Below are 14,993 nucleotides of genomic sequence, written 5' to 3' on the forward strand. Positions count from 1 at the left end.
CGATGCGGTCTGTGGAGCAAAGAATGGCAGTGCAGTCGGATGTGGAAGCCAATCAGTATACACTGAAGTCATGTGTGGAAACCATGACGGCGGTGACAAACTTGTCGAACCGGCTGCAGAGTAGGGCAAATGAGGTGCAGCAGTTAAACTCCCAGCTGGCTCTGCTCCAACGCATGTATAAGGATGCGCGAGCAGAGATAAGTGTGCTTAAGGCGGAAAACAAGGAGCTGAAGCGGAAGGCCACCGTGATGTTCCGATTTGGAGGGCCGCCATATGCTGCAGTGGAGGAGCAGGGAGTAGTGATCATGCCCAGTGGAGTGGGAAACATGGAGGCAACACCGGCAAGGGCCGCCCAGGACAGAGGCAAGAAGAAGAGACCGGCGGCAGAGTAGAGAAGAAAAATCCCACTGTGCCGATTTGTGTTTGGGTTTGTTGTTGTTGTTGTTGTTTTTTTTTTTTTTTTTGGTGTAAAATGGTGATCGGGGTGAGCCCCGACATGAATAAAATAAGTTGGTGTGCAGTTCGTCTTCTTCCTCTGTGTTGTGTTTTTTTTTTTTTTTTTTGTAATGAAAAAATAAATAAATAAATAAATAAAGAAAATAAAAGAAAGAAAGTGGAGTGCAAAAGGGGGACACGGCCAGTGGAAAACAGGAGGGTATTGATTAAAGGGACCAGTCGGTGGCTCACATGCCGTGTGTAATGTGTGGGTGTATTGAGTGGTGTCTGCCATGTGCATGCGTGTGATGAGTGTCTATGGAGATGTGCTGGGTGGTGGGAAAGGAAAAAAAAAATAAATAAATAAATAAACAAATGGAGTGGGTGTGGCGTATGATAATATAGTAGAATGGTGTGAATAAAAAGAGAATAAAAAATTAAAAGAAATAGATAAAAGAAAAAGAAGAAGAAGAAGTGAGAGGAGAAGAGTCAACCATGGCTGGTCATGGAGAAGAAGTGAGAGGCAAAAAAGCTACTGGATCGAGCACGCTGCCGATCTCAGAGATGTTGGAGATGAAGGCGCGGCGATGGGTGCTGTGTGACGGCGGTGGTGGTCGATTCGGGGTTATCAACAAATAGTTGACCATTCCAGCGAACCAAATCGCCATCGCGGGGAGAGGCCAGTTGTAGAGCTTGCGATCCAGGATGTACTTGTTGTAGATGATCACTGTGAAGCTCAGGAAGATCCAGATTGCTACTGGATGAATTTTTTTTTCTGGATGTTGTTATAAACACATCTACCCCAACACAAGACCGTGGTGACAGAAGGGAAGCTATCATCCAATATGACAATGTCCGAGCTCTCTTTCGCGCCTGTTTGATCTGAAGATGAGGCGGCAACAGGCCCTACTTGGGCCATGCCCCGATGATTGCTAGATCTCCGTGAGACAGGAGCTGATATAGCTGGTGAATTGCTCGGTTGTTGAAAGTATGCCTGGTGAGCTTGGACACGGTCACGGGCATGAGCAACTCTGCCAGGGTGAGGAGGAATCATTGATGATGGTATCGAGCTCCCTGCTCTGGCAGCAGAATTGTGACTCATGACAAATGGATGCATAAAAGATCCCGATCTTGGTATATCTGAATTCGGCCTAGCTGCCCTGTGAGTCACAGATGGAACTGAGGGCTGATCAACACCGCCAACACGACTGCTCGATGTTGGGAAGGGAGAGGAATGGTGCTCCCAACTGTGATATTGGACGTCCATGGGAGGAAAAGCATAAGAAGCAGGCAACTCACTAGGAACAGCTGGCCCATTCCAGTGATTATTGAAATTAGAACCATCTGACACGCTTCCACCAGAATTTGATGAGGGGTGAATTGGTCCTAAGTAAGCGATATATGGGCAAGGATGAGTAGCAGATGATACAGTCGTCTGCTCAGCAAAGATAGCATGTTGTCCAAGATCATGATAAGCAGTTGATGACAATTCCCTTTCGTCGAAAGAAGGAATACTCGCAGCTATGTTTAGAAAACTCCAGCGGGCAGTGAAGGCAAAGGTGCCGACCGGCTGCCCGCCGGTGAGAAAGAAATATAGGCCTAAATCTTATAGCTCTGATACCATGTTACAATTAATGTATATATATTGATGTTATTGATGCTATCAATATAATGTGAAGGTACCTCTCCTTTTATAGAGGGGAGAGTGTTACAAAGGGGCCAAAAGAGCCGAAAGAAGAAAACATAATTATTAAACACTTTACATATTATATTCTAACACGGTATATGCACATATGATTAAATTGAAAAAATTAAAATTTCAGGGTTTGATTTGTTAATAGGGTCAAACTTTGGATTTTTTTTTTTTAATTTTAATTTTTTTTTTTTGTAATTTGCCCTAAATTTTTTATTAAGCATGGCATGGGATGCAATTAGCTATATGCAGTCATGTGATGGCTGATGCTTAAGTTGTGATAATCTTTTGATAATTTTCTACACAAGTCTTACTTTTTAACATACACCATTGTTTAATGCCACTGCAATAACCTTTGTTCTATTTCAAGCCAAAATCTTCTCATTCAAGAGTCAGTAAAAATTCCATTCCAATTGAACACTCAATTCATAAAGGCGCACTAACCATACAAGTTGAAACAAGGGCCCTCGTACCACAGAACAAAATGTATACAATAATTTCTAAATCTCCGTCATCGTCGATGGTAGTCGGTGGTTGCAAGAGGAGAGAGGAAGGCAAGTTGCGAGAGGAGATTGGTGGCTAGATGTCATTGCCGGTAGTCATCATCGTGAGAGATGAGAGAGAGAAGAGAGGAGGTCGGATCTTGTCGGAGACCGAGGAAAGAGAGCATGGTTAGGAAGAGAGAAGATAGAGAGAGAGAGAGAGAAGAGTTTGATTTGGATAGAAAGGAGAGAGACAGAGAGAGAGAGAAAGAGAGAGAGAGAGAGAGAGAGAGAGAGAGAGAGAGAGAGGAGCGTGGGTGCCTTCACGTGGGTCTCAGACACATCATTGGGGATGGAAATAGAGAGATGAATTATTTTTCAATGTCACAATCTGCCCTTCATGATATATATTGAAGAAATTTTTTTCGATGTGCAGTTCATTCCGTATGTAACCCTACACAAAATTACATAAGTTTTCACGAACTTATATAAGTAATTTCATAAAAATGTATAAATTGAATACAAATTCAGATAATCATGAAAATTTACGTAATTTTATACACGATTATATACAATGTGCATTGCATACCAAAACATTTCCCTACTTAATAGGAATTTTTGTTTGTAAGAGTAGGGGGTCATGGCCCGTAAAGCCTGTCCAAGCCCAACATGATTTATAAGTCTTGGTGTCATAATATAACCTGTTGGGCCAAGCTGCATAAATTTCAAGTCCAATTATAATTGTGGATCGGGCTTGGTAGATTGAAGTGTTACCAAGTTCAAACTACATAGGGATGAGTGCTTAAAAATTAAGGGTCATCCGATCCCTCTATTTGGAATTATTACTTATTAGATCCTGACTTACATTTTTATGTATTAATAAATCCTGTTGTAAGTCTTTTTTCTTCTCATTTTTATGCCTTTTTCTTTTCTTTTCTTTTTGGTTTCTAGTTTTCCATTTCATTTTTGAACTCCAAATTGCAAACCGCGATTTAGCCACCAACCACCACTTTCGACTGCTAGCAATTACTACTGACCTCTAACGACCATTATCGACCTTCAACAACTACCTCCGACCTCCAACAATATCTTTTTGGCCATTTTTCATTTTCAACACATTACTACTGCCACTACCTCCTCAGATCCATTGGCAACAAAAGAAAAAGATAAGAAAAATGATAAAGAAAATGAATGACAGAGATAAGGAGCCATTACAAGAGAATAATTTTTATCATTTTTCAAATTCACAATTCAAGACAAAGAATCAAAAGTCAGATTCAGTGATATATTTATTATGCAACAAATCTCAGCCGGTATTGCAGTGATAAAATTATCACTGTTGAATTTGTTAAATTTTTTACAAATGACAGATTTGATTTTAGAGAGAGAGAGAGGCATCACCACATTCTATCATAAAGCATTCATAAAGTTATTCATTTTGATGTGTTGTTTCAACCCACTATTTGATAAAAATACCCACACTCACACCTACAAACTTATAATCTAATAAATTTATCATTCATAAATTATTGAGTCATAAATTTATCATTGAATTAAGTAACAAACTTATCAAATCAGTTACACAAATTTTATAAATGCAAATCTTCACCAACACACTATATAGAGAGTCTTGATCTCATCGATAACTATCTACAGTACCAGATTAGCACCGAAGATAGCAAATCGACATTGAAAACACATAGATTTGAAGCCATTGGTAAAGTTCAACATTGAAGACAATAGATCAATAATGAAAGAGGATGGTGGCAGCAGTGATGTCAAAGATGGTAGATCAATAATAAAGGATTGCAGCGTTAAAGATAGTAGATGAATAATGAAGGAGGAGCAACGATGATGACAACGAAGGAGGAAGACGGTGGTGTTAGGCGAGCAGCAGCAACAGCGAGAGAGGAGGACGACGACGACAGTGGTTGAGGTGAATAGTGTTGACAACGATGGAAGAGGACTGTGGTTGAACCAAGCAACAGAGATGTCAAGCGAAGAGGAGGCGATAGTGTGTCAGTGAGAGAAATATTAAAAAGAAAGAGGGAGAGAGAAAGATAGGGTTGTGCTTAGGGTTTAGGGTAAAATTACTCAACTGAATGTGAAAGGGAAAATGGAAGATAGGCCAAATTATTTTGAGTCAGGACCTCGTGGGGATTAAGTCCTGTCCATTTGTCACACCCCCATAGTTCATTACCATTCATAATACTAATAGAAGTATATTATAACCAATGACGATAATTCAAAGCATTAAATAATCTGATACATATATTAAGTCATCTCTTCTCCTTTGAACTATTCGTGTGATTACATCATTGTTTAAACATGTACTCATGAAAATGAATAGTTCAAAATGTAAGAGATGATACAAACAAAATGTCCTAAAGGCTTACATCTTGTCAAGGATTCTCTTGGAGTACACAAAAGATGAAGTTCTAACTCCACACACAAAAAGTAGCCCACTACTTTATTACATAACACAAAAAGGAGCCTCCGCACTCCCATCCACAATTACTTCTCAATATCAATCACTTCGATAGCGCACCCACATCATTTCCTAAAAGGTTGTTAGTTTTGGGGTGAGTAACTGCCCAGTATAAAATACCATTAACAAATTATATAATTAATTGAGAAATATATGATCATGCAATGTAATAGATGAGAAAACCCATATCCGTTCCTTTATAAAACCATGAAGATCAAATTAACATTTTTCATAACAAAGTTATTTCTTTTAAAAATCACGGAGTATAATACACTATGATGTCCAGATACAAGAGCCATACATTTTAAGTACAGAATATATACATATAAGTATATAAAAATACACTCCCACATTTGCCGACTCTAAAAACAATGGGCCGTTGGGCACCCAATACCTCATTCGTCTACATTTGCCGACTTTAAAAACGACAGGCTTGTGAACACCCTAAAATCTTTCCCACATTCGTCCGGCGATATGCACAAAACAGAGCAATTGGGCACCTTGACTCCACGCGCGGGTACCAATGTACAATACACAACTCGTACCAAGACCCGACTCATAACCCGAATTCATACAATATTTAACCCCTTGCACATGTCCCAAACTTCAATGATTCCAAGTCACAGGTATAATTTATGAATGTATATGATGCATGAGTTTACAAATCTCAATCTCCCTAAGGTGATTTCCATTCACAACAATCCAACATTTTAACATTTCCAATTAAGGAATTTCTCAAGTTACATCCATCACCATCTCAAGATTTAGGGATAGAAGTTTTCCAATAATTCATGTCTCAACATAATAATCAAGTCAATACATCCAATTTCAAGATTGGAAGGTCAATTGAAACAATTCCACTTTAGTGAGCAAATTTGAAAGCCAGGGTTTTAAGAAAATTGGGGTTTTTCTCTTTCAAAGTATTTAAAGGTCAATTCTCATCACCCATAACATAATCTTCAACACCAAACATAAACTTTTCAAGTATTACACAAGAGATGACCCTTGCTTATCAAACGCATTAAATAACACACCACTCTTCATACTCCTAAATATCTAGGTTAATATAATAAAAATACCACATACGTATCCCAAATCAAAGATATAAGGAGTTAAAAGTACTCCTACCTCAAAATTGAAGGTCAAAGATGAATACCCAGCTTCAAACTTCAAGAAATGAGAAAACAATTGGTAGGACTTTTGATCTACGCTTGTTCTCCAATCCTCTTTGAATATCTAAGGTGGATCTTGGTAGAAATCAAGCAAGTGTTTAGGGACTAGGGTTTCAAAAATGGGTGAGAGAGAGGAGATATGGAAAAAGTGAGAGAAAAATTGTTTGGATCGACTTTTAAGTGTGCTGTCTCGAATAGACTGCTCGAGCAAACTTTCTACTGCGTGAGCGAAGTGTTCAAATCAAAGAGACCGCTTGAGCGAACTTTTCACCACTCAAGCGGTAAATGCAAGGTGTCGAAAAATTTCCAGAGCTACAGTGAAAATACTAGAAGTCTCATCTCTACACTCGAGCGAACTTTTCACTGCTCGAGCGGTCACCCATTACAGATTGTTACACCAAAGGACCGGCCCGTAACTCCCCCTAAAATTGATCCCACAAATTGTACACGTATGTAAGCACAACATTTACATACATATTTATTTGGAAAAAAAATAATAATAAAAATAAAATAAACCCCTAAGATTTGACCCTCATAACAAATTAAACCCTAAGTTTTTTATTTTGTCAAGTTAAATCCTAAATTTTTTATTTGTTTTCAATCTAAACCATTTACCTATTTTCATTTAGTAAAATCAACGAAAAAAATAGTATTTTACTCATTGAACTCAATGAAAAAGATATTTTAGACATTTTATATATACTGTACGGGAAAGGAACAAACCTTCTCGTATAATCCTGTTGATCAAGTCTGCGCTCCTCCGTACGTCGTCGCTTTATCACCTGAAAACACAAACGTGAGCTAGCCGACGGGTGTGTGCCGGAAACCTCTCCGATGCCTAAGTCAGTAAGCTTGACAAATAGACAAAAGCTCTGTGTATTCAGAAAGCAAAGTTGTGTTACCTCTCCAAAGGTGATGTTTGTGAGCTTTTATAGGTTTCGTGTGGCACAATCCTAGTAGGACTTCTACTCCTCCATGCAGAGTCCTCCTAGGATTCATACTCCTGAAAGATAATGCTTATCCTTCAACACCCCCCTCACTGCTTAAACCAAGTGAGATTGTTTTTACCATGGCCGAACTCCAATATGACCGAAGTAATCATGGTTATGCTGAGCCGCAGAGCAGGCCGAACTATCCTTAGTTCGGTTCTTCCTTTCACTACTCCTTATCTTGGTTCCTCATGTACAAAGAATGGTGTGGTTAGACCGAGCTACCGAGTAACAAAGTTCTAACCGGTCTAACCATAATACGTCATGACCGGGCTAACTTTGAGACCGGTCTAACTTCAAAGCGTCTTCCAACCGGCCTAACTCCAAGTCACTTCCGGACCGGAGTAACATTACATTTCTCTCGGGCCGGAGTAACTTTGTACCTCTCTCGGGCCGGAGTAACTTTACGGCCTTTTTACTCAGCCCTTCGTATTGTGGGCCATAATGACCATTTCCCAGCTCGGCCCAATTTTCACATAAATTACCCTCTCAATTGCCCCTTAATTCCATCTGCGTAGTATGATAGGGATTACCTGTCTATCAGCCGAGCTAAAGTTTTAAGCCTTTCCAGTCGAGCTAAAAACCCTTTAGCCTTTCCAGCCGAGCTAAAACTCTTAAGCCTTTCCAGCCGAGCTAATTTCACACCGGGCTCTGCTTGTCAGGTCAAAACGTCTCTTCAATCACAGCAACTGAATCGCTTCTTATCCCAAGGACACGTGGCATGCTCTCATTGGCTGAAGGCAGCTGTCCCGCCGTCTTCGTACCTCGTGTTTTTTGTGAACAGTTCCCGCCTTTGTCCCTTCTCTTTTCACAAAACAAACTCTTTCACTCTCTTTTGAATCACTCACACCACTATTCATTTCCTTCTCTCTCTCTTCGAGCCTCCATTGTTCTTCCAACTTTGCAACTGTGAAGCTCGTGTCTGTGGCTGCTTTCTACTTCCCTTTCCTTCCTCTTATCTTGGTAAGTAACACAAATCTGTTATCTTTTTGTTTGTTTTCGTCTTTGTTCTGATTCATAGCATATTGTTTGTGTTTTTGCAAAACACATTTTCCTGCTTTACCTTGCATTTTCTAGGAAAAACTTCATAAGATCCTTATGAACTTTATGAAACAATCTATAAAACAATGTTTGATCCACAATTACCATATAACCGAACTAAAAAGTAGTTTGTAGTCAATGTCCTATCAGACCTTAACCGAACTAGCACTCCATGTTGGTACCAGTAGTTTCAGTAAGTCAAAACCATCTCTTGATAGTCCTTAGCCGAGGTAAACGAACTGAACTAAGTCCGAACGTAGCATACTGAAACCTTATCTTTCGACCAAGCTAGGTCTTTGGGGCTAAGCCAGCTTTCTAAGTTTTTAGACTGAACTCAGAAAGCTGCCCCTAGAGGCTTAACCGATCTGCTCGAGCCTTCTCTTTAACCGAGATAACGAATCGCTTTGCCAAGACCGAGCTATCGAACCGCCTACTTAATCCAAGCTACTAAGCATCTTGTTAAAACCGAGATAGAAGCTATAGCATCCCACACACCCGAAGTAGGACTCCTATCCTTGCTTTTATTTCGTAGCATGGTCCAATGACCTGTGCTTAACCCCTTTGTTTTCCACTTTGCAGACTTAGGTTGCCCAGGCAGTCCACTGCACGCCCAACCGAGCTACTGAGCACAATTTTGCGACCGAACTAAGTTATACATAACTTAAAAACATAAATGGGGAAGTATAGGTTTTTGGTAGAAACCCCTGGTGGCCTGGCCGAATTCCGAAGGGATTACAACATCCCTGACGACGTCCAGCTTATTCTGGCCAAACAAGATACCCTTCCTTGGGGAAAACATGGCTACGTACCTTTCATCCTTCTATCAATAATAGAAACCGGACTAAGATTCCCCGTTCGACCCTTGATTTGTGAATTTTTAAGACAAACCAGAATATGCCCAACTCAGCTTTCCACCAATTCTTACCGTATAATAATGGGTATAGCCGAACTAAACCGCCGAGCCGGTCTTAACCTCGGTCTAGCCGAAATATTCCACCAATATTCCATTGGCTCCAAAGATGACGGCTGGGTCTACTACCTTAGGATACGCCGTTGCAGAGAAAAAATAATAAAAGATACGCTGGATAAGGACTTGAACGATGATGACTTTTTCTGGGTGTCTGGCAATTTTGAAGACCAGCAAGCCCGGATCCTTGGCCGAAGTATAAACTGGAATAAAGGAGAACCTGGTATAATTTACTTCGATTTTTGGTATGCTTTACTTTATTTCGATTACATGCTCCTGAACCGGATTAACAGTTTGCCTTCTTTATGCAGATTCAGCCCATCTTCAATCACTTTACAGCTACCCCAATCTAGGCATTCTTCCCACCGCACTACGGCATCCAGAACGGAGTTGGGCCAAGCTGTTAAATTTTGAACCGACATACAGATACAGCGGCCGCCGAAAAGCGAGAGTGACCGACTTTCTACTAGAGGAGGACCCCGAACCGGACCCAACTTTACCCCAAATTATCTTAGTCCCTCTCACAGCCGAACAAGAAATGGCCAAGAGAAATAGAGTCAGGACCCTCTTGACTGAAACCAACAGACCCGAAGTACCACCACCGAGCCAAACCCAAGAGACCGTAGTGGCGCTGCCAACGCAACAACCTTCTTCATCTCGATCAAAGAAGCGTGCCCGGACTAACCAAACCGAGCCACGCTTAGTAGATGAGGATAAAACCATCCTTCCGCCGAGCCCCCCACAAAACCCTCAACCGGTGCCATTTGACCGATCTACCTCCAAGTGGGTTCCCAAGCTCACGTTTCAGAACCGAGATATCCAAGATACCGACTCGGTGGTTGCTGAGAAGGATCACACACTGGCTTTCAATCTTGCCAAAAGTGTGTGCCTTCCAAAAGACATGGAGCACCACAATCAATTGAACACCGAGTTGAAGGCCATCCGATCGTCAACAAAGTCCATGATCCTTTTAGGCAATTCTCTTCTTTGCTTTTTCATCTTTATCATTTTTTCCATCTTTTAGTTCGGTTAAAAAAGAAAGTTTCTACACTATTGCAGGCCATTTAGAAAAATAACATCGCACACAAGCGAGTGTTGGAGCTCAGGAGAACTACAAGGGAGGCCATGGCAGAAGCTGAAGCCAAGACCACCGAGCTCAAACAATCACACGCAAAGATGGCCGAGTTAGAGGCCGAGGTAACTCGCTTAAACGGATTGGTTACCTCGGCTAATTCTGACAAACAAAGAGCTCTAACCGAAATGAAAGGCAAGCATTTGTGGGAGCTCGCAAAGCTTGAAAGTACCAAAGATATCGAAATAAAAGAATTGAAGAAGAAAGCTGATGACGCCGAGAAAAAGGGCTACAAAGAAGGCGAGGCTACTTATATTCAACAATGCGAGGCAGCAAAGGACTTATTTTTCAAGTGCTGTGGAGCAGCTTGGCTATGGGTCCGAAACCGAGGTCTACAATGCTCCGCAGTATTTTATTCCGGCCTCACTAACTCAGTATGTTGCATCCGTTCAGCAGCAGTTCCTTGAGAGTTCTGACGATGATGAAGAAGAGCCAACTGATACCTCAGTCGGCAATGTTCCAACAAATCAATAAGCTCGGGCAGAGCACACGGTGGAAGACCTGATCACTGAGCAACCAACCGAGATCGTGCTTCCGACCGAGACCATACTTGCGATCGAGACCGAGCTCCAACCAGAGACCGCGCTTTGGGATGATGGTGATGCCGATCTGGACGCCGAGATAGATGATTTGTTCAACTGATTCCTATATTTTTCTTTTGCCTTTTGTTTTGGATTTGTAATCGGGCTGCGGCCCCTCCTTTGTATTTGCTTTTTGATGAATGAAAATTTTCTTGTTTTGAACTCTTACTTCGGTTGATCTGCATGTTTGTACTTGTAATGACTTGATCTTTTCACTTCCAACTGTTATCTCGGTTTAAATTCCTATTTGAGCTTGCTTTCTAATAGTAGTGTGGCCGAGATACTTTATTCTGGTTTTAGCTGAGCAATTTGACTGAGTTTACTAGCCAACCACTCTTTAGCCGAAATAAGTACTTCGGCTGAAGAGTACCAAGAGTGGTTTAATCCAGTCAACCTTTCTTCAGCCTATATCCTTACTCCGGCTGAAGAGTAATAAGAGTTTAATCCAACCAACCACTTTTTTAGCCGATGTCTTCGGCTAAAGAGTACTAAGAGTTGGTTTAATCCAGCCAACCACTCTTCAGCCATACCCTTACTTCGGCTGACGAGTAACAAGAGTTGGTTTAATCCAGCCAACCACTCTTCAGCCATACCCTTACTTCGGCTGAAGAGTAATAAGAGTTGGTTTAATCCAGCCAACCCTTAAGTTAGTTTTTCCAGCCAACTTAGAAAAAAATTTTGGTTATTCCGACCAAACGTCCTGCAGCCTGGATCCTTGTCCTGGGCTTAGGAGGGGTGTTGGTTTAATCCAGCCAACCTCTAAGTTAGTTTTTCCAGCCAATTTAGAATATAATGTTTGGTTATTCCGACCAAACGTCCTGTAGCCTGGATCCTTATCCTAGGCTTAGGAGGGGTGTTGGTTTAATCCAGCCAACCTCTAAGTTAGTTTTTCCAGCCAACTTAGAATAGAATGTTTGGTTATTCCGACCAAACGTCCTGCAGCCTGGATCCTTATCCTGGGCTCAGGAGGGGTGTTGGTTTAATCCAGTCAACCTCTAAGTTAGTTTTTCTAGCTAACTTAGAATAGAATGTTTGGTTATTCCAACCAAACGTCCTGCAGCCTGGATCCTTATCCTGGGCTTAGGAGGGGTGTTGGTTTAATCCAGCCAACCTCTAAGTTAGTTTTTCCAGCCAACTTAGAATATAATGTTTGGTTATTCCGACCAAACGTCCTGCAGCCTGGATCCTTATCCTGGGCTTAGGAGGGGTGTTGGTTTAATTCAGCCAACCTCTAAGTTAGTTTTTCCAGCTAACTTAGAATAAAATGTTTGGTTATTCCGACCAAACGTCCTGCAGCTTGGATCCTTATCCTGGGCTTAGGAGGGGTGTTGGTTTAATCCAGCCAACCTCTAAGTTAGTGTTTCCAGCTAACTTAGAATAAAATGTTTGGTTATTCCGACCAAACGTCCTGCAGCCTGGATCCTTATCCTGGGCTTAGGAGGGGTGTTGGTTTAATCCAGCCAACCTCTAAGTTAGTTTTTCCAGCCAGCTTAGAATAAAATGTTTGGTTTGTACCTAACTTCGCTAAAACTAACTTTTACAAAGAACAACTTATACTGAAAAGAATCGATTTGTTTTATTGAGGAAAGAAAAAATTACACATATTTAAAGGAGGAAAGCTAAAAATAAAATAACTTGAGATTGGCAGTGTTCCATGGCCTAGGGATTGGTTTGTCGTTCTTGTCTTCTATGTGGTATGCCCCTTTGCCTGCTAACCCAACCACTTTGTAAGGACCTTCCCAATCAGGCCCTAGCTTGCCATCTCCTAGCACCAGGGTGTTTCCCATCACTTTGCGCAGCACCCAATCTCCGATCTTGAATTGCCTTGGATGTACTGTTTTGTTGTATTTCCTGGACAACTCTTGTTGATATGAGGCAATGTGGACTAGTGCTCTTTCTCTTCTTTTTTCGGCGAGGTCAAGCTCTAATGCTATGGCTTCTCCATTCAAGTCGGGATCAAAATTTTCGCTTCGAATTGTGGGAGGCCAACTTCCAGTGGGATTACTGCTTCCATTCCGTAGGCTAAGGAGAATGGTGTTTCTCCTGTTGATCGTCAAGGTGTGGTGCGGTAAGCCCATAAAACATGAGGAAGTTCTTCCACCCACTTGCCTTTTGCCTTCTCTAACCTTTCTTCAGTCCATCCAAGACAACCTTGTTTGATGCTTCTACTTAGCCATTTGCTTGAGGATATGCTGATGTAGAATTGTAGAACTCTATCTTGTATTCTTCACAAAAGCTTCTAAAGATTTTGCCATCAAACTGGGTGCCGTTGTCTAATATGAGGGCTTTAGGTATACCGAATCTAGTAATGATATTTTTCCAGACGAACTTCTTCACATCTTTTTCCTTGATTGATGCCAATGCTTCTGCTTCCACCCACTTTGTGAAGTAGTCTGTTGCTGCGAGAAAGAACTTTCTGTTTCCGGGTGCCGTTGGAAGTGGTCCTACTATGTCCAAGCCCCACATTGCAAAGGGCCATGGGCTGGTCAATGGTAGGAGTTCTCTGGCCGGCTGATGTATTTGATGTGCAAACTTCTGACATTTCTCGCACTTCTTCACATACTTCTCTGAGTCAGCTTGCATGTATGGCCACCAGTATCCTTGTGAAATGGCTCTGTAAGCTAACGACCTTCCTCCTTAGTGGCTTCCGCACACCCCTTCATGTATTTCGAACAAGAATGCTTCCACCTTGCTGGGCTGAACACACTTTAGATAGGGTCCTGAGAACGATTTTTTGTACAATGCCATGGATGGAAAGAGCCAAAATCGCTGCGACTTTGCTCGTATTTTGTTGGCTTCTTTCTTTTCTTCTAGTGAGATGCCATCTTTTAAGAACAGTATAATGGGATTCATCCATGAGGGGCCTAATTCAGCGCAACATACCTCTTTTGCTTTGAGGTCTTCAATGCTTGGTCTTGGTAAGAAGTCGATGAGCAACGAATGAGGGATGGAAGTATCTGCCATTGAAGCGAAGCCTGCTAGTTTGTCTGCTCTGCTGTTTTCCTCCCTGCCAATCTATTCTATCCTCACTACTTCAAATTTCTTGATCTGTATTCTAACCAATTCTTAGTACTTGGCCATCCTATCATCCTTTACTTCATAGTCGCTAGAAATTTGGTTTACCACCAGCTGTGAGTCGCTGTAGACCATTAGTTCGGCGGCCTTCATGTAGGATGCTGTCTTGAGTCCTACAATGAGTGCTTCGTACTCTGCTTCGTTGTTTGATGCTGGGAAGCCAAGGTTGATTGTTTGCTCACAACCAAGCCATCTGGTGAGATGAGGACTATGCCAAGTCCTGCACCATGTCGGTTGGATGCTCCATCCACAAAGAGCTTTCACATCTCTCTAACGAACAACTTTCAGCAAGTGGAAGGGTCAGACGATGTCGTGGGGTTAAGGTCCATGCTTGCTGTCTGCCCCTCGTTATCTGATTGCACCAAGTATTTTTTTGTTGGTGAGTCTTGGTTTGGTGTAGCTTGGTTTGCTTCTTCCTTGCTGTCTTTAGTCTGGTCTGCCTTGGAGTCTGACTGAGCACCTTCTGCTAGGGGTTGCGTTATTCCGGCGTCAACTTTCATCCCTAGTTCGGTTGTGTCAGTTAGGTCGACTGGGCAGATATGATGACTTCCAGGAGTGAACTCTGCAACGAAGTCTGCCAAAGATTGGGCCTTTACTGCGGTTCTGGGTTAGAACTTGATGTCGAATTGTCCCAACTCTACTGCCCACTTCAAGATTCGCCCAGAAAAGTTCACCCTCTCAAACAAAGCTTTTAGTGGAAAAGCTATGAGGACGACTATGGTGTGAGCGTGAAAGTTGTGTGTCAATTTCCTGGAGGCCATCATTAAGGCCAATGCTAATTTTTCCAGTGGCAAGTACCTTGTCTTGCTAACATAAAAGATGGGCAGATGTTGGATTCCTTCTGCACGAACCAACACTGCGCTAATTGCGTGCTGAAAGACTGCCAGGTACAAGAAAAGTTATTCTCCAGGTACTGGGGTAACAAGTAGTGGTGGGGA

The 14,993-nt window shown here is 41.8% G+C and overlaps 1 protein-coding gene across 1 annotated transcript; it reads right to left on the reverse strand.

Moving 5' to 3' along the window:
* Window positions 1-1,189: 1,189 nt before the first annotated feature.
* On the reverse strand, window positions 1,190-13,944 carry LOC114304567 (uncharacterized). Its single transcript, XM_082918538.1, has 2 exons — window positions 13,864-13,944; window positions 1,190-1,870 (listed from the first exon to the last, which is right to left on the reverse strand). Exons 1-2 carry the CDS (start codon window positions 13,942-13,944, stop codon window positions 1,190-1,192), a joined length of 762 nt encoding a protein of 253 aa, XP_082774664.1.
* Between the last annotated feature and the right edge of the window lie 1,049 nt (window positions 13,945-14,993).

This window comes from Camellia sinensis, chromosome 3, assembly GCF_055761805.1.
Source record: "Camellia sinensis isolate YWXY chromosome 3, ASM5576180v1, whole genome shotgun sequence".
Lineage (NCBI taxonomy): Eukaryota > Viridiplantae > Streptophyta > Magnoliopsida > Ericales > Theaceae > Camellia > Camellia sinensis.

Bases quoted from the DNA above. Each gene is read 5' to 3' on its own strand.
- LOC114304567 (XM_082918538.1), bottom strand. From the start codon at position 13,944: ATGGCAGATACTTCCATCCCTCATTCGTTGCTCATCGACTTCTTACCA. The intron at 1,871-13,863 runs GTATGTTGCGCT...TTTGCTGAGCAG, and splicing joins AAGACCTCAAAGCAAAAGAG to ACGACTGTATCATCTGCTAC.